Source organism: Cnephaeus nilssonii (assembly GCF_951640355.1).
Source record: "Cnephaeus nilssonii genome assembly, chromosome: 13".
NCBI classification, from domain to species: domain Eukaryota; kingdom Metazoa; phylum Chordata; class Mammalia; order Chiroptera; family Vespertilionidae; genus Cnephaeus; species Cnephaeus nilssonii.
This window is the reverse complement of record NC_137084.1, coordinates 28202194-28229210: the sequence shown is the minus strand read 5'-3', so window position 1 is coordinate 28229210 and position 27017 is coordinate 28202194. Positions and strand designations below refer to the sequence as shown.

At 42.1% G+C, this 27017-nt stretch overlaps 1 protein-coding gene across 1 annotated transcript in view; it reads left to right on the top strand.

Moving 5' to 3' along the window:
- NELL1 (neural EGFL like 1) overlaps positions 1-27017 on the top strand; it is a gene marked incomplete at its 3' end in the record, with an annotated part of 683686 nt that overhangs the window by 66348 nt on the left and 590321 nt on the right. Inside the window, exon 3 of the mRNA XM_079788062.1 lies at positions 16067-16237. Coding sequence (XP_079644188.1) covers positions 16067-16237 — 171 coding nt within the window. The remainder of the gene's footprint in view (positions 1-16066; positions 16238-27017) is intronic.

The following is a 27017-nucleotide window of genomic DNA, read 5'->3' as shown; positions in this document are numbered from 1 at the left end:
TAGGTGTGTTTACCTACGCCGCCATCTTGGGTTCTCAATATATCTTGTTACTGTCACGTTAACCTTAATTCGTTGGTTAAAGGGAGCCTGGCCGTTTTCTTCCTTGTAAAATTCTGTTTTTCTTTTTGTAATTAAAGGAAGCAGTAATTTATAGAGGTCTTTCCCAAGCCTGAAATGGGAGACTGCCTTTGAGTCTTAGAATGAGAACGTGTGCTCCTGTTGGCCTGTTTGTGGAAGAAGGACTAGGATGGGGAGTAACATGTAGACTTATCCTAACCCCATTGTTCTCCCCAACCTCTTTCTTCACCTCACTTATCTAACTTCCTTGTGGTTTAAGTAGGCCAGCAGAGTTTCTTTTTATATTTCATTGCAAGGTCTGCTAAAGGACATGCTTAGCATGAAAAGTAGTTTTTCTAGGCCTCTGGGTGTTATGGGAAAGGAGGAACTCTTCTTAAGAATGCATTTCCAAGGTAGGCAGGGATATAATCTATGTGACTGTGAAAATCCCGGTATGGAAAGCAATTACTTCACCATCTTTTAGGAGATTTGATTTTGAAGTTTCTTGGCATTTTGAAAGAAATTACCTAGCAAATGCTCTGGTTGCAGAGAAAAGTTTTAGGCACAGTTTCCGACTCTAAGAACATATGAGTCAATCTCTGGTCTCCTTTTTGGCCTTCTTCAAAAGCAGAGAAGACGACCTCTGAAATGCCTCCTGCTACCCAGTGCATTTCACCTCCAGTCCAACCTGCACATCTCAACAGCTGTACTCCACTTGAAGATCTAGATCAGGCGTCCTCAAACTATGGCACGTGGGCCACATGCGGGTGTTTTTGCCGTTTTGTTTTTTTTTACTTCAAAATAAGATATATGCAGTGTGCATAGGAATTTGTTCATAGTTTTTTTTAAACTATAGTCCGGCCCTCCAACGGTCTGAGGGACAGTGAACTGGCCCCCTGTTGAAAAAGTTTGAGGACCCCTGATCTAGATACTGATGGTGTGGCCTGCAGACCAGCAGAGCAGCATCACCCAGGCTTATTGGAGGTGCAGTATCCCCTAGCCCAGACACACTTAATCGGAACCTGCATGTTAACAAGGGGACTCACATGACCCTTAAAGTTTGTGGAGCACTTTAAAAAAATCCTCACTTCAGGATATGTTTTTATTGATTTTAGAGAGGATGAGAGAGAGAGAGAGAGAGAGAGAGAGAGAGAGAGAGAGAGAGAGAGAGAGGAGAGAGAGAGAGAGAGAGAGAGAGAGAGAGAGAGAGAGAGAGAGAGAGAGAGAGAGAGAGAAGATCACACATTGCATTTGGTTACTATGCAATGTGTGTGAGAGAGGTAAGAAACATTGACTGGTTGCCTCCCATACACTCCCTGACTGGGGATCAGACCTGCAACCTAGGTATATGTCCTGATCAGGATTCAAACCCTCAAACTCTTGGTGTATGAGGACAGTACTCTTGGTGTATGAGGTCAATACTCTTGGTGTATAAGGACAATACTCCAAACAACTGAGCCACCTGGCTAGGCCTTAAAATACTCTGTGTTCACAGAGGCTCCACCTCTCAGATGCCTGCGTGGTCTGAGCTGGTCAGGGATTAGGATGAAAGCAACTTGAGGATGGTGATGGCAGGAAGCATCCTCAGCCCGTAGGGAGCATGATGGAGATGGTGAACATAACAGGAGCTTGGGCAGTGCAGTAAAAATGGATGAATTTTAAAGTCTACTAGTGTTTGTGGAAGGTGAGGAAACTCTGGCTACACCAGCTTCCTAAAGTTTTATCAAATGCAAGAGGCAGTCCTGAAGCCCCTCATCTGCCTTGTGAACTGTCAGAGATTAGGCTTAGATGCTCCATGTTTGCCCCAAATGAATTACTCTAAAACCAGTTTATCAACAGACAGTTTATTTAAAGATAATTTCCCCTAATATAGTCTATATATATAAATGCCTAAGCGACTGTTATGACCAAATGACTGGAACAACTGGTTGACCAGTCGCTATGATGTGCATGACCACCAGGGGGGCAGACGTTCAATGCAGGAGCTGCCCCCTGGTGGTCAGTGTACTCCCACAGCAGGAGTGCCGCTCAACTGACCTACCCATCCTGGCAGCCCACCAGCCTGGTGGCAGTCACTCACTCCCTCAGTAGTCCTGCAGGTCCAATCTCCAGAGAACGGGCCAGTCACTGACGGCCGAGGAACCAGCGCCATTGGCACGATCCCGACAGCATCTCTGACCTCCTGGAAGTCGGCCTCGGCACCGTGGTTACTTCCCCTCCCTAGATGCTCCGCAAGGAAGAAAGGATATAAAAGCAGCTGCCAGGTGGCTCCCGACAACCAGTGTGAACGTCAGCAGGACCTATCTGGATCCTGGGCCAGTGGCAAGGGTATCCCACTGCCCACCTGGAGAGCCAATCACATCCTGGCCGCCCCCCCGCCCCCTCTCAGGGCCTCTAGTACTTACATAAAATTCATGTTTGTAAAATTTGTAACAGTTCAAATGTGATAGGAAGGCAAAGTGGTTTTAATCAAATTTGGCTTTAGATAAAGCTGCTTTAGCAAATTTTCACTTACATACATTAGCCCTAGGTAAATTGATCTTAGACAAATACACCTGATGTGGGTGTCCACTTTTGAGGAGGGGACAGGGAATTCAGAATAGGTGGTGGCAATAACCTCACCATGGAAATGTTTGGTCATTTCTACTAGCGTGGGAAATTGGAAGGCTTCATAATGGCAGGTGGGCTAGGTGGGCTACACTTGTCTTTGTAATGACCCACTGAGAGTTAACATGTAGCCCATCCCCGTTGGGTGTCTTGCTATGAACAAATGTTACCTCTTAGACCCATCTAGGCCCACTTCTAGGCTCTTCCCTAAGTGCAATTCTTCTCAGCAACCCTACACACTAATGAGAGATACTTTATAATGCTCATATGTACTTGTTGCTTATCACCACGTTGCCTTATTTCAGGGTGACTTAAGCTGGTCTGCCTTCATCATAGAACCATGTAACTTTCCTTTACAGTACTTCTCTATTTCCAACTTTACATTTAGTAGAGTGATTATATTGTTAATGCTTGTCTCTCTACTGATAGCAAGTAGAGAGACAAGCATGAGCCATGTCTGTTTTTGCTTATGATTGCAACTTCAGAGCTTAGCATAGGCCCTACCATATAATAGAGATTTAACATTTATTTTTTTGGAGTAAATGAAGGAATAAGTTAATGAACCTCTGGTTTTTACTAACAGTAATAAATTATATATGTCACCCATCACAGCTTATTGCGACACATCAAACTATTATGACATTGAAGTTGAGAATTGTTGTAGAAAATGAAGTTCCTTGTCAAAGAAACATTTGAATAATGATAAGAACAATAGTTGGAATTTATTGAGTTCTTACAGCAATCCAGTTATGGTATGTACTTTCCATACACTATACCTCACTATATATTTCAGTGAGAGCTCAAGTCTTCCTAACAGAGGCAGCCAGGGATCACTAGACCATGTTTCCTAGGGCACTCACGCTCAGCCTCCAGTACTGAGGAACCATCAGCACTATGGACAGATGAGGCTTCTATCTGGGGTCTGTTTTGTGCCACTTATTTCCAGCTCAGAGTGGCTGGCCCCTCTCAGTGCAACTTTGCTAAAAGCCTTCCCAGTGACTCTTCAGTTTGGGGGTTAGTTTCAGTTATGTATAGGTAAGTCTGTGTTGATTCTCATGGTCTTTCATATGATTGAGTCTGGCTCAGGCATCTCTGTCCTAGCTTTGTCTTTAGTCAAATCATTTGACCTCTGTGACTTGGTTTCTTTACTTGTTAAATGAAGATAATGCTAGTTCCCGTTCATAGGATTGTTTCAGGAATTCACTGAAATATTGTACATGAAGCACTTATCAGGCTGGCATATAGTGAGAACTTGATAAATGTTGGTAATTTTTATGAATAGTATATTATTTAAATGGTGTCTTTACTAAATTACCTCCTTGATAAGGAACTTTTTTCTACAAGAGTGATTCTCAACTTCAATATCAAAGCAGTTTGATATGTCACAATCAGCTGAAGATGTTCCATTTATAATTTATTACTGTTAATAAAAACCAGAGATTTAATAATGTAGTCATTTATTCCATAAATAATAATTGAGTTTCTACTATCTTCTAGGCCCTGAGATGCAGTGATGAGCAAAACCATGCATGGTCTGTATATTCATAGAGCTTGTAATCAGGGAGAGACAGATATTCTGTATAAGTAGGAGCAGAGATAGGTACTTGGAAGGAAAGGAACATCATCCCATTAAAAACTCCTGGGTGGTGGAGGGGCATTCATATCAGTGAAGTCTTCCTAGGAAGTGACACCAAAGGTGAGTGAAGGATAAGTAGAAGTTAACTAGGTAAAGAATGGGAGTAAGAGTGTTCTAGACAGTAGGGGTGGAATGTGCAAGTACATTATGGTGGGAGGGAGTGTGGTATGTTTGGAGATTTGAGTGAAGGTTGATGTGCAAAGAGCAAAGTGGAGAGTGCACAAACTGGAGCTGCAAATATGGGTGGGGCCAGAGAATGTGGTTCAAGTAGATCAGTTTAGAGGCTATGCAATTGCTAGTAAAAGAGGATGGCGGTTTAGATAAGGGTGGTAGCAGTGAGGAGGTAAGGAGTAAATGGATACAGATAATCTAGGAGCAGAAGCAGTGGGACTTGCTGATGGGTTGCACATCTGTCATGGGGGAGAAAAGTGACAAAGGCAATATTTAGGTTTCTAGCTTTAATTTTGATAAGGATATAATAGATGAGGACCAGGTTTTGGATGAAAGATCAGGAGTTATGTCTTGAGCTTACTGAGTGTGAAGGATCCATGTGGAGATGTTGAGTAGACAGTTGGCTATACAAGTATACAGCTTAGAAGACAGATCTAGACTGGAGATATATCTAACAGAGTGGAGTCAGGGTACATTAGAGCACTGATTTGATGTGCTTGCTGAGAGGAGGGAGAAAGGACCAGAGTTAGAGGTAACATATCAAAAATTTTGACACCTTTGGGAGTATTTCATGCCTGTGAACATGCCTGTCTCTTTGTTATAGCAGAAAGCGGTTTGAGAAATACTAGGCTACAAGATAAAGGCCATATGTCAGAGATTGGTTCTGTATTAGCCCCCTTTGGCTATTTCCCAACTCCTCAGCTCTCTGCTCTGTACAAATGCCATTTCACGCATCTGCTTTTTCTGTTTCCTGAGAGCACCAGACACATTTCTTCTTCCATGTCCTTACTTCCATTTCCCCCTCTTTGAAGTATTTTGAAGTATATCAAAGATCTTGTACTACTTAGTGCTTGATACTTACTTATCTCAACGTTTAGTACCACCCCTTGTATGTGATTTTCAATCTTGCTTTCACAGTATGTAAGCCTGGCTTAGCCTTGAGAAATGGGCCTTTTAGTAGTTGTAATCCGGATTTGTGCTATAAAGAAGCAAGTGATTTTAAGTTTGAGTGAGAGAATATGTATTAAATAATATTGAAAACTGTAAGGATAAAGAGGAAGCTGTGTGTAGAAGGATCTCTTGTTATAGTAAGTGAAAAGATTAAGGTGTAGAACAGTGAGGCTACTATGCAGCCATCTGTGTTATAAAGGTGGTGGGGGGAAGAATATATTCATATTTGCTTTTATAGCATAAGAAGCTCTGAAGAAAGAATAGTCTATCAAATTATGCTGAAACAATTAGACATCTTTATGCAAAAATTGAACTTTGACAAAGACCTTATACCTTTCACAAAAATTAACTCAAAATGAATCATAAACCTGAATGTAAAATGCAAAACTATAAAACTTCTGGAAGAAAACATAGGAGAAAATCTACATGACCTTGGGTTCAATGATGAGTTTTATATACAACACCAGGAGTATAATTTATGAAAGGAAAAGTTGATAAGTTGGATTTTACTAAAACTAAAACCTGCTCTTCAAAAAACATTAAGAAAATGAAAAAACAAGTCACAGATTGGGAGAAATTTTTGTAAAACACACATCTGGTAAGGGATTTATATCCAAAAACTCTTAAAACTCAATAGTAAGTAAGCAAACAACCCATTTAAAAAATGGGCAAAAGATTTGAAGAGACAGTTCACTAAAGAAGATATTTAACTGACAAACTTATAAAAAGATGCTCATTATTTAACATTAAGGCAAAGCAAATTAAATATGAGCTACCATTACACACTTAGATTAAATGATTAGAATGGCTAAAACAAACGAAATAAAACTGACAATACCAATTGCTGGTGAGGATGTACGGCAAATCTCAATTATTGTTGTTGGGAATGTAATGTAGTCCAGCCACTTTGGAAGACAGTTTGACAATTTTTTTCAAAGCTAAACGTAGTCTTACTATACAATTCAGTAATCACACTACTAGAAATTTACCCAATTTATTTGAAAATGTATTTTTGTACAAACCTGCATACAAATATCATGAAGCTATTTTTATACACAATCACCCCAAAACAGGAAGCATGCAAAATATTCTTCAACAGGTCAATGGGTAAACAGTGGTACATCTATACAATGGCATACTATTCAGTGATTAAAAAGGAGACATTAATGAATCCTAAATGCATGTAGGGGTTTTCTTCCAAAGAGGACAGTATGGAAAGGAAAGAGGGGGAGGGGTACCTTTACAGTAGAAAACCTGACAGATGCTACCTCAGCCAGGTAGGTTAACACAAAGATTAATGTCAACACTGATGATTCATGTTGATAACCTGTATCCTTGATTTAATGTGATGAGAATTACACTTTACCTCTGTAGCCTTTCTTTCAAAAACCCACAACCCGAGTCTAAGCATGAGAAAAAGACAAATCTCAGTTGGGGGAAATTCTACAAAATTCCTCATCTGTACTTCTCAAAATCCTCAGGGTCATAAAAAAATGTCAAGTCTGACCTGTCACAGCTACAAGGAGTCTAAGATTTTATAACTGAATCTAATGTAGTATCCTGGGTGGAATTGTGGGTAAAATATGATACTAGGTAAAAATACAGATAATCTGACTAAAGTATTGACTTTAGTTAATACTAATGTATCAGTATTGGTTCATTAAATGTGATAATTGTACCATATGAATGTGAGATGTTAATAATAGGGGAAACTGGCATATATGAGAACTCTCTGTACTACTTTGCAATTTTTTTGGTAATCTAAAACTATTTTTAAAAATTTATTAACAAAACTTTGCAAGGATTACCTACCAAACTAATAACAGTGGTTACCTGTAAGGGACATTGGGTTCTGGGAAGATGGAATATAGGATGGGAGAAAAAAAATTCACTGAGCATCTTAAAGATACATTAATTTAGTTTTGGATCATGAATAAAAATATTTTTTGATAACGTGAAGAAAATGAAAAACTTTATATTTCTTGTTTGAGAACAATAATATTCTTTTTAAGTCTGTAGTAAAACTTACGAAGAAATGTAGAAAGTGTGATAAGTGTGTTGCCATAACTACAACTGTAGCTACTATTATTATTTTGGTTCCTATGTCTTAAATCTTGATATTTAGAAACATCTTAATTTTGAGTTCCTGGAGATCTGAGGCTCTACCTGTCATAAGGTAAAATGCAGTTTTGTGATGCTAAGCTCCATCCCCTCTACTTGTTTGCTTAATAAATATTTATATTCAACTGTATTTGCAGGCTTTCACAGTAAAAAACAAATGATCCATTCTCTCCTTTGTTCTAGTAAACTAGCTTATTGTTGGTTGCTTTTATTTTAAATTTCTTCCCCTAATTAAAAATTGTTTTCTATATTAACTTTGCAAAGTCCCAGGCTTTTTCTCTGGGCTCTCAACACTTGGGAAAGTTAGACGCCAGCCTTTACTTCGGTAAGAACAGCATGGCTGCTCTCATGCTTTTTAAGGCTGCAATGGAACTGTTTTGAATAGGTGTAAAAAAACTTATTTTTACATTTCACTTAACAGTGATTGTTTTATTTTCAACAACAGAGGCAGTTTGTAATTGCTGTCACCATTGATCTCTAGCTAGATGTTTGCTAAGAGGATTGAGTACAGAACGGATACGGAAGTTCACAACTGGAAAGAAAATCACCTGGGAAAGTCTAAACAAGGGAAAGGGGAAGACAGAGAAACACCTCTCTGTGAGCAAAGACAGCATCACAACTCTGAGAGGCTGTTCTTTTCCAGGGATGCAGAAAGAAGAAGGAAGGGTAATCATAATCACCAGTGTTATAATCACAAATAATCACCAATGTTATGTCATTTCTTTCCTCAAAAGAAACCTCTGAAGCCCTAACTGGTTTGGCTCAGTGGATAGAACATCAGACTGAAGGATCCTGGGTTCGATTCCTGACAAGGGCATGTGCCTTGGTTGTGGGCACATTCCCAGTAGGGGGTGTGAAGGAGGCAGCTGATGGATGTTTCTCTCTTATCGATGTTTCTAACTCTCTATCCCTCTCCCTTCCTCTCTGTAAAAATCAATAAAATATATTAAAAAAAAGGAAACCTCTGAAGTAGATATGATTTTCTACTAGGTGGAGAATGAAGGCATAGGGAAATGATGTGTTTTATTTCCATTCACACAGGGATTCAGTGGCTGAGGCAGGACTTGAAGCCTCTTCTACATCAGGCACAATTTTTCTAGATTATTCTTTCTGCTACAACATATAGCTCTGAATGAAGGAAAAAGATTTGGGGAATAAAGGGAAGTCTGTCCAGGTAAATTAGGACATCTCTTTAAATTAGTCAGATAACTCTGTAGACTGGAAGACAACTTAGCACTAGAAACCAAAGATAATCTGATGTATAGAAGGACTGTTGAAGTGGTCACTTCCATGAAGTTTGAGGCCAAAATGTTGGGACTTGACACAAGAAAAATGGTGGATTAATTAGAAAGATACCAGTGTATTCCTTTGATATTTATTTCTTTTAATAGCTACAGAAATCCATGCATTTTAAAATATATGATTTATTGATGTTGTTTAAGTTGCATTATTTGGGCAGAATTCCATTTTTGATGTTAGAAGAAAAGGCATAGTTATAAGTCTGTGAAGCTATAAGCAGAAAATTGGCACTTTGTGATTTGATCATTGGCCAATGACCCCAAGCATTTGGTAGGGATATTTCTAAACTATAGTTTCAATTTTTCAAGGTTAAAAACATGTATATATGAATTTATAGTGTTCCAATTTCTAGTGTCATGTAACAAGCCATCCCCAAACTTATTATGCTCACAGATTCTATGCATCAGGAATTTGGACAGAGTCCAGAAGGACGGCTTGTCTATATTCCACAGTGTGTGGTTTCAGCTGGGAAAACCATCTGGAGGTGTATTTACTCATAAGTCTGGCATATACTGGTGGTTGCCTGGGATACCATTTGGCTGTCAACCAGGGTACCTATATACAGCCTCCCCAGTCTGGTTTGGGCTTCCTTACAGCATGGTGGCCTCAGGGTAGTCACACTTCTTACAGTGACTCGGGCTACAGGCTCAAGTGTTCTGGCAAACAAGATAGAAAATGCATCATGCTTTATGGCCCAGCCTTGGTAGTCACCCAGCATGACGTTCTTAAAGCACTGACAAGACCACCTAAATTCAAGTCGTGGGGCATAGATTCCACCTTTCAGTTGGAATAATGTCAAGATCACGTTGTAGAAGAGTATGTGAGGTGGGAGATGATGTTGTGGGTATTTAAAAAAAAAACCCAAACATTTGCCAAACAGCATGTTTAGTCCACACAATGGAGATTATCTGTGTTACACAGGACAGGAGATGACTGTATTCATGCCTCCTGGAATTTCTTTCTATTTATAGTCTAGCAATAGCTTCGTGTCCATGGTTACTTCTCAGTTGTTGCCTTTCCTCAGTTTCATGTTCCTGTTATCTCTCTTTAATGAGTTAAGGTAGTCTATCTAATAACCTCTAAATTGAAGAACCACTAAATCTCTGTGGATTATTATCGTTAACAATTTATTTTAGTTTAGTTCTAGTTCAGTGTTAGTTAGGAATGGTGTCTCTGCTTCATACAGTTAATTAAGGACCCAGATTGATTTATTTTTAATGACACCACCACTCACTAAGGGTTCAGAATCCTCTATTCGACCCTTTGCAACTGACTGGGTAAGGCACAGCCTCTTAACTCCCTTGCCTGGGCCACACACAGCACCTCTGCTCATGTTTTGTTGGTAATCACTAGTTGTGAGGTCCCTCTGAGAGTCAAGGGGCCTGGAAACTATGGTGTCATGTGTGCCCTGGGAGAAGGGCGGGGCATGAGTGTTAGCTCCGCCAGCTCCATCTTCCATCTCCTGTCCTCTCATCACCAGGCTGCTAATGAGCCTGGAACCTGAGCACTGTCAGAAGAGTCCAAGGTAGCATGAAACGAACTGACCAACCAATTATTAGGTTTCTTATGGAGTTTATCAGTTCGCAAAGTAGTGTAGGAATTTAGACCTGACCTGGGCCTTGAAGATTATTGAGTTATATTCTTTCCGACTATTTTTGTAAGGGGGTCTCTTTTATTCAAATGAGGTCTTATGGGAAACTCCAGCTTATAGAACCAATGAGAGTGAAGCTTCTCCCTGCCCTGTCCTTTTTCCTGCCTTAGACTCTAAGGCCCTTCCCAGGAATCCCAGGGCATTGTAGATCAGATCTACTCACTTTATTGGGCAGGAGAAACTGAGGCACAGAGAGGCATGGGCATATTTCATGGATGTCTGTAACAGGTTTAAGGTTGAAACTGAGTCTCTGCATCCTGGGGCCAGTGCTCTTTGCACTACTATGTGTTTACTTAAATAAATAAATGTGCCATCACTTTTTCCCACATAGACCACGAGGCCCTTGACCTGAAGTAGGGCACAGTATGTCCTACTGTTTTCGGTGCCTTCTCTTCATTATCCCAGCAGTGGGCAATCCCATTGATTCCAGATAGGGTCTGCCTAGCACTTGAGCAACGGCTTAGGTTTAACAAAATTTAAGTATGTCACTACAAGTAGCATTTTGTGTGAAAACACTTGCTGGTCAAATGATGGGAAGGCCACGGTAGTGTTAGAATGCATGCATAGTTGTGTGTAGCCCAGAGAAAGCGTCTTTATGCCTGGATGACGTATTTAAGGCATGGGACCAGCATGGGGAAGCATCTGAAAAGAGGAGTAAGGCAGAATCCTTATGTTCAGGATAGCCTCTTAGTCCAGGTGGGAGACAGAAATATAAAGGAAGATGCTGTGGAGATCGGTCTGAAGAAGAGAACTTAGCAATGGATATCATTGCTGTTTTCAAATATTTGCAGGATGAACAGGCTTTTCTGGGAGCCCAGGCAGTTCATTGGAATATCACACAATGGCTGAGGTCCAAGGCTAAGGGGAGACATGCTGCTCACACAATCTGGCTGGTGATTTCATCACTTATCCAGCTATCCCCCTCCACCAACCCATCGAAGACCCTAAAGAACTTGAGGCCTGAAGAGAGGACTGGGCAGGTCAGAGAACTCAGTAGGCACTTGCTTACAGTCTCTTCCAGGCCCTTCCTCTCCCTGGTAGCACCACAGGGCTGGTACTCACTTGCTCATAGTATCAGGCTTCTGCTCCCCAATCGTGACCAGCTGCCAGGAAGTCAAGCAGCACCTGGTGTACTCACTGCAGTGCTTCTTAAACGCTAGTGCACATGGATCATCTGGGGGTCTTATTAAAATGCAGATTCTGATTCAAGTTGGTCTGGGTGGGGGCCCCAGAACCTGAATTTCACAGGTGATGATGATGCTTGGCGATGGACCATACCTTGAATAACAAGGCTCTGCTACAAACCCTGAGTCTTCCCTTCAGGCTACAGCCCAGAGCCATCAGGCCAGATGACCATCTCCTCCAAGTTGCTCTTAAGACTCTGCCTCGCATCTCGGTTAGCCGAGGGTTACTGCTCAGAAATATTGTCTCATTCCCCTCCAGGCATCCATGAAACAATTTTATCCAGATAAAACTCATCTACCTAGTGGCCTTTGTCATTCATAGGGACACTTCAGCAGTCAGCTACATATTTTTAAAAAATATAAAACACATCATCCTGATTTTCATCCAAGTTGTTTGACATACAGCACTCTGAATTTGTGTGATGCTGTCAGAAACTTACACAAAGACACAGGTATCCATTTGCCTAACAATAAGGGAAGATTTCTGATGACTTGTTATTCCCCCAAGGTGACCATTTTACTCAATGCTTTCTAAAGTGATCTTTAAAAGATCTGTTTGTGCAGATGACATGATACTGTATATAAAGAACCCTAAAGATTCCACCAGAAAACTACTAGAACTGATCATTGAATTCAGTAAAATAGCAAAATACAAAAGAAATATCCAGAAATCAGTTGCATTTTTATACACCAATAATGAACTATCAGAAAGGGAAACTAAGAAAACAGAACCATTGACAATCACATCAAAAAAATAAGGTGGGTCGAGGAGGTAGAAGAGGGTAAAGAGGATAAATGGTGGTGGAAGGAGACTTGACTTTGGGTGGTGAACACAGTGCAATATACAGATGATGCATTACAGAATTACACACCTGAAACCTATATAATTTTATTTAACCAATGTCACCCCAATAAATTCAATAAAAATGTAAAAAAAGAGATCTGTTTATAATACATTGAGCACTTGCTCAATGAGGCCATAACCCCAGGGATAATGATTAAATCTGGTGAGATGGATCTGCCTCTTTTTTTTTTTTTTTAAATCCACCAGGTGACCTCTCTGAGCATTTCTCATTGTTATTTATTTCTATTTTATTGTTATTGTTATTTATTGATGCCATTTCAAGGTCATGTTCATTCCCTCAGCAATAGCTTATTTGTCAAAGTAAAATAACTGAGAGATTTCTCACACTATGTTACTTTTGTTAAGGTCTCAAATTTAAAATCATGCTGATTTTCTGTACAAGGAGCTGTGTTGTCTTGTGCAAGGTATTTGATATCTCTGACCATATGTGAACTCCTCTGTAATATAGGGATAATAATATCTTCCTTGAAGAAATGAAATGAGATGATGTTTATGAAAGCACTTGGCCCACTGCTGATGCTTGGCAGTCACTCATGAAATACCTCCCGTTCCTCTTTCTTAGGCCAGTTTCTAGCATTTTGTGGAAGAGACAAATATTTTATTTCCCTTTCGATTAGTCTCAAAGCATCTTGAGAACAGGATCTATATTTTTAAATTCTTTTTTAGTCCTTCACTGTGTATTTAGTAATGTCTTGAATAAATTAATGAATGACCAGGTAATCTATAAGGTGTTCTTGATGTTTGAAGTTCTCTGATTGTTTGATTCTTCTAATATCCTAGCTGCTTGGAGGATTCTCCTAAAATGAATATATTCTTAGTTAAGGGACTTGTTTTTTTATAGTCTTATAAAATATGTATTATTTTTCTTATTACTAACTAGAGGCCCGGTGCACGAAATTCGTGCACGGAGGGGGGTTGTCCCTCAGCCCAGCCTGTACTCTCTCCAATATGGGACCTCTCAAAAGATGTCCGACTGCCCGTTTAGGCCCGATCCCCTTAGGATCGGGCCTAAACGGGCAGTCAGACATCCCTCTCACAATCCAGGACTGCTGGCTCCCAACTGCTTGCCTGCCTGCCTTCCTGATTGCCCCTATCCGCTTCTGCCTGCCAGCCTGATCACCCCCTAACCACTCTGCTACCAGCCTGTTTGCCCCCAACTTCCCTCCTCTGCCGGCCTGGTCACCCCTAACTGCCCTCTCCTGCAGGGTTGATCATCTCCAACTTCCCTCCCTTGCGGCCTGGTCCTTCTCAACTGCCCTCCCTTGCAGGCTGGGTGCCTCCCAACTGCCCTCTCCTGCTGGCCATCTTGTGGTGGCCATCTTGTGTCCACATGGGGCAGGATCTTTGACCACATGGGGGCAGCTATATTGTGTGTTGCAGTGATGATCAATCTGCATATTACTCTTTTATTAGATAGGATAGAGGCCTGGTACAGGGGTGGGGGCCAGCTGGTTTGCCCTGAATGGTGTCCCAGATCAGGTGGGGGTTCCCTTGGGGCGTGGGGCAGCCTGAGCGAGGGTCCTGTGGTGGTTTGCAGGCCGGCCACGCCCCCTGGCAACCCAAGCGGAGGCCCTGGTATCTGGAATTTATTTTCCTTCTACAATTGAAACTTTGTAGCCTGGAGCGGAGCCAAGCCTGCAGCTCCCTCCGGGGCAGCAGCCATTTCTGTGGCAGTTAATTCACCTTCTACAATTGAAACTTTGTAGCCTTAAGCGGGTGAACCCAGCCAGGGTGTGCGGAAAGCTTTGCTTCCCCTGTTGCCGCCGGCAACCCTGGCCTGCTCTCTCAAGCTCCATTCTGCCGCCATTTTTTTGAATTTGTTTACCTTCTATAATTGAAACTTTGTAGCTTGAATGGAGGCTTAGGCCTGGCAAGGGCAGGCGGAAAGCTTGGCTTCCTCTGTTACCTAGGAAACCTTGCTCTCTGTGGCTGTAGCCATCTTGGTTTGGGTTAATTTGCATGCTCGCTCTGATTGGATGGTGGGCGTGGCTTGTGGGCGTGGCTTGTGGGTGTGTCGGAGGTATGGTTAATTTGCATATTTGTCTATTATTAGGTAGGATAAGTATGTATGTGGGCCCAGGAACCCGCTGCAATCGTATACCTGACCTTGGGCCTGATTCTTTGCCTCCTGCAAATGCGATGGGTCAGAGGCTGGTCTTGACTCTGCTTCCCCTTGCCCTGCTCTCTTGGGAATATCTCTGTGAAAGATGCTCAAGAAATATGCCTTTTTCTCTGATGTGAGATTTGGGAGTCGTGAATAATAGAGGCTGAGTTTCATGATATATTCATTTTGGTTCTCATAGAAGATGCATTTCATGTTTTAGATTAAATACGATCTGGCTAATGGGGTCAGGACAAACTCAGTGGATGAAAGGAGAAGCAGTAGGTCCTTCCAAGTCTGGGGATTGATCCAGGTTACCTGTCTAGACGAGGAGTTCTTGAGTTTATAGGAATGAGTTGCTGCGAGATAGTGCCAGTTGAGACCATCCTTTCTACTTTTTCTCCTGCCTCTGAAATGGGCAGAAAACTGGTAGAAAGTAAATAGGCCATCAACTTGAGACCTGAGTTTAAATCCTGCCTTGGGTATGCTGTTGAATTCCAGAATCTCCATTTTTAATAGTTAAAAAATAATATCAGCCTTGTAGGTGTTTGTGGGTGATAAATTAGATAAAGGCCCAATGCCATGCCTGACAGTGAGCTTAAGCCCAGTGATGATGACACATTTCAGGAGAGCACAGGAGACAGATGGGTCTGCCACCCGTGAAAGTGTCGGCCCTGCTGTGTGTCTGAGGAGTGTCCCTAAGTCCAGGCTGTGTTTTATGACTGAAGCGCAGACCACAGTGGTGGTGCTAAGAGTTTTTCATGGATCTGGAAAGATAATCACAATCTGGGCAAAGAAACAAGTGAATTGCATGTTTTATTCCATGATGAGATGATTTGAAATTCTGGTCCATATGTGAGTAGCTTCAGCATTTCCTCCTCTACATACCTAGGAATAGTGGTCACTTACAGCTTTTTGTACAGGGAGAAGTAAAAGATAAAAAAGTCTTACTAATCTCTTCCCTGTCTTCACTCTGACAGTTTATTTGAATCCCTGATATCCAACATGACTTCTATTTTTCTCTAATTCTTGAAAAAGTAAAAATGGCAGTAATAAAAATAACATAAATCAATTCCACGTGAATGGTCTCTTTTAGACAATAGAAAGAGGGATCAAACTGTTTTTATGTATTTAAGAGATACTGCCCAGTGCTTTGCTAATTAGTTTGTGGCCAGTTACATTACGGCATTATGGTGGATCAATTAATGCCCATTTCAGAGGCTCAAGGTGTGTCACTAAAAGGGCCCTCAGACAATAGGTGAATTGGGTTCCATGTGGTCTGATTGATTTTGGGTTGTAGCTCATTGTGTTGTGTTTCACTAATTCTGAGTAAAGTGGTTGTAAGCTAGTAAGTAACAAGAACTGATTATGCCTGTGATGTCTGGAAGAAAAATAAAACCAGTTTTTGTTGTTCTGCATACAGCTATTTTGAACTGGAGAGCAGTGGTCTGAGGGATGAGATCCGGTATCATTACATACATAATGGGAAGCCCAGGACGGAGGCCCTTCCGTACCGGATGGCAGACGGACAGTGGCACAAGCTCGCGCTGTCAGTTAGTGCCTCTCACCTCCTCCTCCACGTCGACTGCAACAGGTACGTCTTTGCCTTTGACCTTTCATCTTTCATGATCTGTCCTGGAAATCGAGCCATGGGAAAGGGGAGAAATCAAGTCCCTCTTAGCTTTGCTGGGAAACAAAAACCAAGGGACCCTCATTGTAATTTAACCTACCGAGGAGGCCATTTAGACATGCTGAAATGACCAACTGTAAAACGCTAAGAAAACAGTTCATTAGGATGAAACCGTATCCTGTGATTAGGAACAAACGTACAAAAGGTTGATTACAGATTGGGGAACAGTAAGTGCACCTCGGTGTACTCCAGGCACTGTCGGAAATTCCATGGAGCTGTGATCACAGTTAACTATGATGTATTGTTGTTCAGTTCATTCCCCTTGGACGCGAATAAGCCAGCCTCCCTCAGAATGAATCCGAGAAGCCTGTGCTACTGAGGCGGCTAATTCTATTTCACTTCATCAGGCACAGTTTTGCTTAAATATCTTTTACAAATGGAGGCTTTTTAAGAGGCTGGTCTTTGAATCTTTGATACCATCCATTCTCTGCAGAGGAATGAGCCTTCCAGCTCATTTGAGGATGACAGGACTATTTGTGAGGTCTGAGGGTTTCACAGGAGGTGGTGGGTTGGGGTGTGAAGGAGATACTGTACCCCATATCCATCATTGGTCAGGTTTACTGCCAGCTGAAGAAAGGAGACTATTGGTCTCCATTGGAGCATTTGCAGCTGGGCAGCTGGGTAATGGTGGTCAAGGGGAATGTTTTCATCTTCCCAGAACCCACTGAAAATCCTTGTGGATAGTGATCTGAGTCCTATTATAGAGAAATGTTTGCATTGCAAGCACTGCCCATGAATTGTTAGTTCTCATTAATGGTACCATCAAAGTGAAAATGACTGTTCGGCTACAGGACTTGCTCCCTTGGGCCCAGAATAAAGAACAGGCATGTTGGGGACAGCCTCCCTTCTGGAACCCAACAGAAGGAGGGATAATCCAAGGTCAATCAGCCCCACACTACACTTCTTTTTAAAAAATAAATATATTTTTATTGATTTCAGAGAGGAAGGGAGAGGGAGACAGAGAGAGAGAGAGAGAGAGAGAGAGAGAGAGAGAGAGAGAGAGACATCAATGATGAGAGAATCATCAATTGGCTGCCTCCTGCACACCCCACACTGAGGATCGAGCCTGCAACCCAGACATGTGCCCTGTCTGGGAATCGAACCATGACTTCCTGGTTCATAGGTTGACACTCAACCACTGAGCCATACCAGCTGGGCAGACTACATTTCTGATGAGGAGATATTTAATGTATTCCCACGCTAGGTCTGTAGTCTCTTTCAGAAAAGACCTACAAGGGCAAAGAACAGAAACTAGTGTTAGCCTTAAGGGAAGTTCCACCATGTGAAATGAGTCTTGGTTCGTTTTGATGTCATCTACTGAAGGTACTTTCTGGATTTCTGAAGAATTATGCAGATATAATATGTGTGCACCGACAAAGTTTCCATAGAAACCACTGGCTTTTTACCCTGCAGTCTTGGGCGTGGCAGCTTGAATAAAGCTAGCCTCATGCTGCCATCTTCATTTCTACCTTCAAGAGCTCATCATCTCCTTCAATTCTCTAGAACCAAAGACTGTCTGGTAGCTCTCTTGCTCCCCCACCCACCACCCATATGCTGCCCAAATGGGAGAGCGGAGGAAGGGCCTTCATGTCCTCCTATGTCCTCGGCCAGAAAGAGGCCTCAAAGCCCTAGCTTAGTAATTCCCAACTGAGAACTCCTGGAGACACTGCTGTTTTCTTGCTATGCAATTTTTTGCTTTCTCCTTCCAAAATTCTATTCTCTTCCCCCAATATTCTTCTGTCTAGAGAAGAATAAAGAGGAGAGAGGCACCCTGGCTGGTTTGGCTCAGTGAATAGAGCGTTGGCCTGCGGACTGAAGGGTCCCAGGTTCGATTCTGGTCAAGGGCATGTACCTTGGTTGCGGGCACATCCCCGGTAGGGGGTGTGCAGGAGGCAGCTGATCGATGTTTCTCTCTCATCGATGTTTCTAACTCTCTATCCCTCTCCCTTCCTCTCTGTAAAAAATCAATAATACACACACACACACACACACACACACACACACACACACACATATATATATATACACAGAGAGAGAAAGAGAGAGAGAGGGAGGAGAGGCTATGTCTCTGTTAAGCTAAGGTCTCATGACTTCAGCAATTCTTTGGTCCCCACCAGATGTCCTCTTCTTCCATCTTCAGCCACATGTTAGCTGTGTGAATTTGGGCATGTTAATTTCTTTGCATCTCATTTTTTTAAAAAAAATTGGAAACTGGAAATAATAATACTAACATATTCTCATAGATGGGAATGTTAAATGATCCATGTAAAGTGCTTAGGATGGTGCTTGGCCTTTGGTGTTCAATACATGGTGGTTGTTGGTATTACGATTATTTATTCTGCACATCTCTCGTGCCTCTTTGTCTCCAAACTTTCATCCATGGTATGCCCTTCTTGGCTACCGTGACCTCTGTACCTGGAAAGTTGGGGAGAGTATGGGAGAGCTGGAATCCACAATATATTCTAGGGTCAGCCCTATTGATAAAGAATGGATTGAGGGGATTATAAATATTCTTTCCCTTCTCTTGAAAATTTTCATACTTTATGGCCATAACATGTTGTCCTTTGTGTAAGATCTTGGAGGAGAAAAATAAAGTTGTTGCCAGTTGATGATTCATGGGCCCAAACACAAATGAGTTTTTCAGAAAGGTCAGGGGAAAGAAAGGCCCGAAATGACTGGGCCATAGGAGAGGTAAATTTTGATTTTGGTGTAGGAAGTCTAGAAACATAGTTCCCAAACCAGATTGCATGTAAAAATTATTGGGGAACCTCTAAGAAAATACATGGGAAACCAGGCCCCATGTGACCCACTGGATCAGACCCTGAGGGCTGGAAACTGAGAAGGTATATTTTTAGCAAGCTCTCCATGTAGTGTTTAATGCAGGCAGTGAGACTTGGTGCATGGACTGGCATTTCAAAACATGGGGTTAGCTAGAGGGGAGAAGCCAGAGGAGAGGCTAGGGTGCAACAAATAAAGGGGGGTACCTCAGAAACTAAGTACTCAAAGCAGACCCTAGTAAGGAGGAGGGGAAGATTAAGGAGAAGGTAGTGCCTAGTGCACAAAACAAGCTTATGTTCTTCACAAATTTCTTCCTGGTCAGCACTGGCTGAGTTAGAGTGGCGGTAGCTCTGGGTTCCTTGTTGAGATACTGGTTTCCTCCTCCTTATCCTGGCCACCCTCCCAGGAGAATGAATTTCACTACAGCTGAATTTTTGCTCTAAGCTGTGCATTTCATCCCATCAGAAGATTATTACTTTTTGATTCCTTTTACTTTAGAGTTATGCTATCTTATTTTTCTCTACCTGTCACCCACTAGAGTTCTATCTGTTAGAATGGTGATGTGATGGAGAAGATTTATTGCGTGTTGACTGTGTTAGGCACAGTGCTAATTAAGCATTTTACATAATTCATTCACCCCACATTCAATGCTGTTATTTTTCTCATTTTAAAATGATGAAACTGAGGTTGCATTTTGTGTCTGCAATTCCGCTGCTCATCAGTGGCAGTGCTAGGATTCGGACCCAAATCTGATGCATGAGTGTCTGCTCTAGGCACTCTGATCATCAGCCCAAGAGTGGGGACCATTGGCCCTGGACTTGGAACTGAGGAAAGGCAAGAGCCTAGTGCAGTGTGAGCAGTTTGCTCCTTTCTAGTATTTTCCTCCTACATGTTTTATGTTGTTGATCATTGGAGTTGTTCAGTAAGATGTGGAATCTTATGTACAGAACCCATTGCATTGTTATGGGCCCGGGAAGGACCCTACATTTATTGGGTACTTACAACAGGCTAATTAATGTCCTCGGCATGATATTTCTTAGGATAGCCATGTGGGGACACTTTTATTAGTCCCAGATTTGAAATTAGAAAGGCTCAGAGAAGATAAGCAACTCGGCCTCAATCATATAATGTAATAAGCATAGAGCCAAAACTTTGAACTGGGATCCAACGTTAGCCTCCCCACCCCTCCATGCCCCTGTGTAACTCATGTACTTCCCAGGACATAGTCACAGCCACACCAGGGAGCCTTCCCAGGGGAGAGCTGCTGCAGAAGGTGTGGGGACCATAAGAACATGTGAAAATAGGCGGAGATGATTTCCCAGGCGCCTCCATTGCTCCGGGCCACTGCACATGTGGCAGGATTTTCCACCTTTTTAAGGGTAGAATTGAGAAACAGAGCCTTTTCTGACCTGATTATACAAATTGTCAAAGGAAAGCGACTGCTATTTTTGTCAGCAGTTCAACACTTTCTGCCTGCTCCCGGGACTGACACCTTTCTCTCGGCTTCAGCTGTTTAGCTGGGCCTAACTAAAAGCTCCCAAAGTGTGGGTAGCAGCTTACCTCAAGCTAGAAACATGAAAGGAATCATTCAGTCAGATGGCCAGACTGCTTATCTTCACTGCTGTGGGTTTTCCTCCTGCTGCCTTTATATTAATAGTTTCCAACAAAGCCTAGAGAGGCCTGGCCTCACCTTCCTCAGATTCTCCCTCTCCATTCCCAGCTCACCCTGCAGCCTGTCCCCATCACTCAAAGCCCAGAATCCACTGATGCGCGATTAGTGCCCGGGTGTTCTTTCTCCTTCACCACAAAAGGAATTTTCGTTCCTTGTCTTTATTTGGTGACTTTTAATGATCCCTCAACCCATCACATTAATGTATTGGACACACTATCTCTGCCAGGCTGTGGAGGGTTCAGAGTCCTTGCCATCGGGAAGTTCATGGCTTATTCATTCAGTCATTTTTAAATGCTGAAACCTCCAGGCCCCCAACAGTGACCGGCCCTGGTCCCCGGATTCAGAGAAAGCGTGGACTCGGACTGAGCCTTGTGAGCAGGCTGAATTGACAGCGCCCATTAGCAGCTGAGCAGTGGAGAGAACTGCAAATAGTCACTCCCAGCATCTGGTCTTGAAGTGACAGTGGAGCTGAGGTTCTCAACAGCTAACGGCTGGACTCAAAGGTGTTGGTAATCAAATGGTACATTCACCTAGCGTTCAGCAGCACGTTTTGTCATATGCAGTGTCCTCACTCTAAGCCAACCTCCTCTTCCCTCGTGTTGGGAAAAATTCTCTCCCACAGTCACATTGCAACAGAGCTCCGAACTCTGGCCTCATTAGTTCAGACTGTGCAAGTGTGTGCAGTGCGCGCGCACACACACACACACACACACACACACACACACACACACACTCACTCCTGCATCTTGATAGTCACTCTGACAAGGGGTTAACTCAGTGATTATAGTTTAGACAATAAACATACGTAGATTTTATGTGTAACACATGCCGTTTTTTCACTGAGGAGCACATTCAATTTTTGCATGCAGAATCAGAAAAATAAACTTACTGCAAGTCACTGAATAAGTCAGTAATTCAAGGTGTCTGTCTAACATTTCAGAGTAACTCCAGGATGTGAGCATCTGCTTATAGCTCTAGGTTTTCATTATGAACTATGAGGATATGACATCTTCCTTTCGAGGGAGCTCCTGAAGTATTTACAAACATCATCTTGTTAGACCTCCCATTCCCTAAGGTAGTTAAGCGACATGTATAATGTACTGCATTGATTTCATACCAACATTTTCATTTACAATCAGGAGAGGGAAATTAAGACATGACTATCAAAGGTTACAACTTCCAAGAGAGCCAGGCCAAGACTCTCAATCTCCTGGTTCCCCCACTGATGTATTATTTGCATCACGAACAGGAACACATGCCCAAGACTCATCATCAAATGAACTACAATTAAATTGAGAAGCCAGTGTATGCCTCCTGTCCAGGTAACCCAGCAGCTCCAGATCATCTGTCCAGAAAGATATGACAAGCGAGTTAGGAAGACAGGACATCCCCGTGTGTAAATTTAAGTAACAGTGTAAGAGATGTCACAAGGGAATACATGATGGATTACTGGATTCTTGGTAGAGACAATCAGGTCTGGGAGATCACAGAAGGGAGAGCTCCTGGGGATGTGGAAGAGCCTCTTAATTTCTTAACACGCCAAGTGAGAGCGTATGACAATTTCTGCAGCTTCACAGTTTTGCCACTGTGTGATTTGATGGTGTGCCACTCACATAAGAATTGGACTTGGAATGAGGTTCATCTTGTAAGTATTACAAAGCCAATCATAGGGTCAGTGGGAGAAAAGTATATATGGGAGAGTGGTATCAAGTTGGCAGCGAGGGAGAGCCTGCAGGGAGAGACAGACCCAGGCCCATACCGATACAATACAGCGCAAAATGTGTCTGAAGGCATGTAGATGAAATCACTAGGGGTTGGAAATGCCGTCTTATCTTCCTCTCTACCCTAATATATCTTGGGCCCTGTGTATGCAATAAAGTGCTTTCTTGTTAAGCTACCTATGGCCGCAAGTAGCAACAAACCCCTGTGTAAAGGGATGATTCTATTGTGTGTTTTTTTTAGTCTTTTCCATTTGCAACTTTAAAAGCCTGGAGTACAGGTTGCCAGAAGAAATTTTACTGAGTGGGAAAATTCATTTGTTATAATTTCCTGGGTTGCCTAAATAAAATATGCACTATTTGCTTTTCTACTTAGAAATTTTGGCTTTTACTAGTAGCACAAAGGTATTCTGGACTGAAAACTTGAGCTGAAAAGAAATTAAGTTTGTATGTACCTGGGAAAGTTACTTATTTAGCTCTCTAGGTATATAATAAGGGGCTAGGACTAGGTGATTTCCAACTTTGACCTGGACATCTCTGAGATACTTAAGTAATGGGCATGCACTTCTCCCCACACACACACCTTCAGGACTATGGAGAGCAACTCAACATGCCATCTTTACGGGGCCACTTTTGTAGTAGACCACCAGGGGGGTTGAATCATCTGAATTGAAGTGTGGATAGAGAGTGCAACATGCTATTGGTGAGCAAAGACTACTTACCCTAGATGGCCATCTCTTTTATTCTCACGTGCACCCTCCTTGCTGGAGTAAATGCCACATATGCATTTTTGGAGGCTAAGGGATGTTGGTGTCTTGTTCTCTCCACCTTGTGCTTTTTATTTCTTCCAGTGTTCATTGCCCCAGACATGTGACAGTGGACAGCCTTTGGGGAGGGGTGGGGTGTGGGCATGCAGGCTGCCCTGGCCATGGGGACCTTGGTAGTTTGGTGACTTACAAGATAGAGCAGTGTACTGTAGCCAGCAGATGATGGATAGTTGTGCTGTTGAAAGACATAACACGTTCTCTGAAGGGGAAAAGTACTTTGCTACCAAACTGTAGAGATTTAAATAATTGGAAAGAATGAATCTAAATATCAAGGTGGCCAATGTAATACATTCAAAGTTATAGATCCTTTGGCCAAGTAGGGAGTGGTTAATTGTTCAAACATTACTGTGTTGGATGTTTCATTCTACTGACTTCCCCCCACCACTTCTGCCCATGCTGTGTACCCTGTGGCTTATTAATTTCAACCTCCTTAGGTGGGTTCCAAGTTTAACTTTACCCTGTCTTGTAATGACATCAGTAGAAGACCTTTTCTCATTTTGCCTTTTCAAGAACCTTTATTTTTTCCACTTGTTCCCTGATGGGTTTAAATATACCTTTGGTTAACCATGGTCTCAATGGCAGACAGAGGTAGGAGGTGAAAGGATTAATTGAAGTGGATGACGAATGAGTGCCCTGCATCTCACCCTAGCAACCTGTACTCTCAGGCTTTCAAAGTTGCAAATGGAAAGGACTAGAAAGAAATACAATAGAATCAAACTTTACATGGGGGTTTGCTGGCTACCTGAGGTGATGAGTAGATTAACAAGAAGGCACTTTATTGCATACACGGGGCCCAACCTATATTAGGAGAGGGAGGAAGATAAGACGGCATTTCCAGCTCCTAGTGATTTCATCTACATGCCTTCAGACACATTTTTGGATTGTATTGTATCGGTATGGACCTGGGTCTGTACAGGACAAATGGAAGGGAAATACTAGACTGTAAGAGAAATAAATGTTTTCTTGTAGGAAAAGATATCAATGCTTGCATCTTTATTGTTGTAATTTTACTCTATCCTTTTGTGATGGATATGCATGGTTATTTTTTTAAAGGAAAGCAAAGAGAAAATAAAACATCAAACCAGAACAATACATATTATGAAACCTATTTTTTAAAAAAATGTACATTTACATATTATTTGTCTCTGTTCCTTTATGCCTCACTCATTAGAAAAGAGCATTGGGGGATAAAAAATGCATGAGCCATGAGGACTTTTTAATTGAAAAAAAAATTCCAAATATACATTAGTTTTCTACTTAGAACAAGGGTACTGATGTTGCCGTTGAAAAGAATTGATTTTGCACACTACCGTAAAGAAATTCATCTATCTCTATGGAAACTTTAATTAAATTAATGTTATAAATAATCACAGCCAGAGCAGTTGGAAGCAAGGAAACACATTTATAGCTGTCCTTGTCTGGCTGTTTTTCTTTTAGGGGGTCTCATATGGGTGGGGTGTGAGGCTTGGAAGAAAAAGATTTCTCTTTTCCCCTGCTCTGACCTTAAATCCAATTGACTTTTGTCCCTCAGTTCATCCTTCCGAACTTGTGAGTGCCTCTCCCGGCAGTAGTTCCAAAGCCACTAAACCAGTGGGTTAATGTGCCTGGGCCCTCACCTGAGGGTTTTCCTGGGCAATTAGAGTGGAAATAATTTCCCTTCTCCTCCCAGGGCCTGCGTGATGCCCTCTCTAACTCTTCCCCAGGAATGTCATGCTACATCTGTACTCATTAATGTCCATTAGTCTGAGGGCATCGCTTTCCTGACAGCGAATTTCACACACAGGAACTCACAGGCTTGTGTGTGTCGGGGGGCATCAGCTGGCTTCTTTGGGACACTCAGAGTGCCCTTATGACCCAGAATGGGATTTTATTTCCACTGGAGGTAAACAGCCTCAGGCTGTGCTACGTCCTGGTATGTCCTCAGCAGGACACCTAATCCACTCGGTTGCACTTTTGCTAACACCTGCTCTCCAGCTCTGATGCTGTCACTGAAGCATAAGCAAGGAAGGAGTTGGGGAATGCGTGATACACATTTCTTGAATTCTTTGCATTTTGTCCTCAGAGGCCCAGCACCCTGCAAGGGAAACTCAGACTTATTGCTCAGCTGTTAACTGAGTTGAGGTTAGTGTTTTCTGTGCCATTAGGGATGATGTTTATGTTTACTTGATCTTTCCTACAGCCCTTGAAGGTGGGCTATTGTATCATTAGGGAGAAGTGACTTGTCCAGAGGTTCACAGTAAGTCAGGGGCAGCTAGAGACCAGAGGTCCTTCCTTAGTCTTCTTTCAGGCAGTTTATTCTCTACCAGGCCCTCCACCTTCTTTTCTCCTTCTCTTCCTCCTCCTCCTTCCTCTTGTCAACACCTCTATGTGACAAGGTAACACTTTTAACTTCTCATGGAAAACAGTCTAAGGCAGCGATTTTCAACCTTTTTCATCTCATGGCACACATAAACTAAATACTAAAATTCTGCGGCACACCAAACAATATTTTTTGCCGATCTGACCAAAAATAGGTATAATTTTGACTCATTCCCACCGGATGGCTATTGTTGTGTTGCCTGTTGTCATTTTTTTTATTTGATAATTTAAGGGGAAAGAGATTGGTGCCCCTGACTAAATAGTTAGCTATTGTATGTTTTAAAAATTCCTGCAGCACACCAGTTGAAAATCACTGCTGTAAGGTATCCCATTTATAAACTGAAACAAAAGCCAAGTTTGATGTATTATTTTCTGAGACAGGGATGCTGCTCACCTCACACAGCTACTTTCCTGTTGGATCAAAATCTACCTCGTTATACATTCCAACCACTGTTGGTCTTTAGTCTCTAGAAGGCTTATGTGGTGTTATTTTTAGATTTAAAGACTCTCCTTTTCCCCTAGAATCTAGAGTGTTGATCGACAGGTTCACAACCTCAATACCACAGAGATAATGTTGGGTCAGGCCTTCGAACGGCCCGTCCTCCTCCTATGATTTGTATGCCTTGCATGTGCCTCTGTGCTGATGTGTAATGGCCAAGGACCTAATCTTAAATCATGACTGACTGCAAATGAGCCATTCGGCTATTTCTTCAAATGTGAAATAGCTGCATTAGGCGGGTCTCCAGTGTTACACAGGTGGTTTTACACAGCTCCAATATAAGTTTCGATATTCACCATTTCAAGGTGGTAAACTGTGTTCTTTAAGGTGACTTCTCAATCACAAGGTCACATTAAAAACTACTGGTGGTGATACAAATGGTTGGGTGGTGGGGGACCCCATTTAGGTGGGCATTTGTTGTTAATGCTTCTTTTATTGATATCTAATTAGATATATCCTAGAGCCTGCAGGAAGACACAGGAAATAGGTGAGCACATTGAATTCTGAGGAATTCTCATGATGGCAATTTTTCCTGGGCATTAGGGTGATCTACAAGGACTTCCCACTGCAAATCTGATCACCATATTCCTTTCCAACTCCAATATTCACATAAGCTCATTTAATGGCCTCCTTTAGTTTTAGGCTAAAGGTCACAATGCTTAATATAGCGTACGAAAATTTTGCAGTCTGGTGTGTGTTTCTTTATTGCATTAGATTTCTCATTCATTTGACCTCAAGTTCTCTGAGTTTTAAAAGTGTACCATGTCCGTTTAAGCCACAGGATCTCTGTACATGCTAGTTCTAGCATGTCAAGTTTGCTTTAACTTATCCT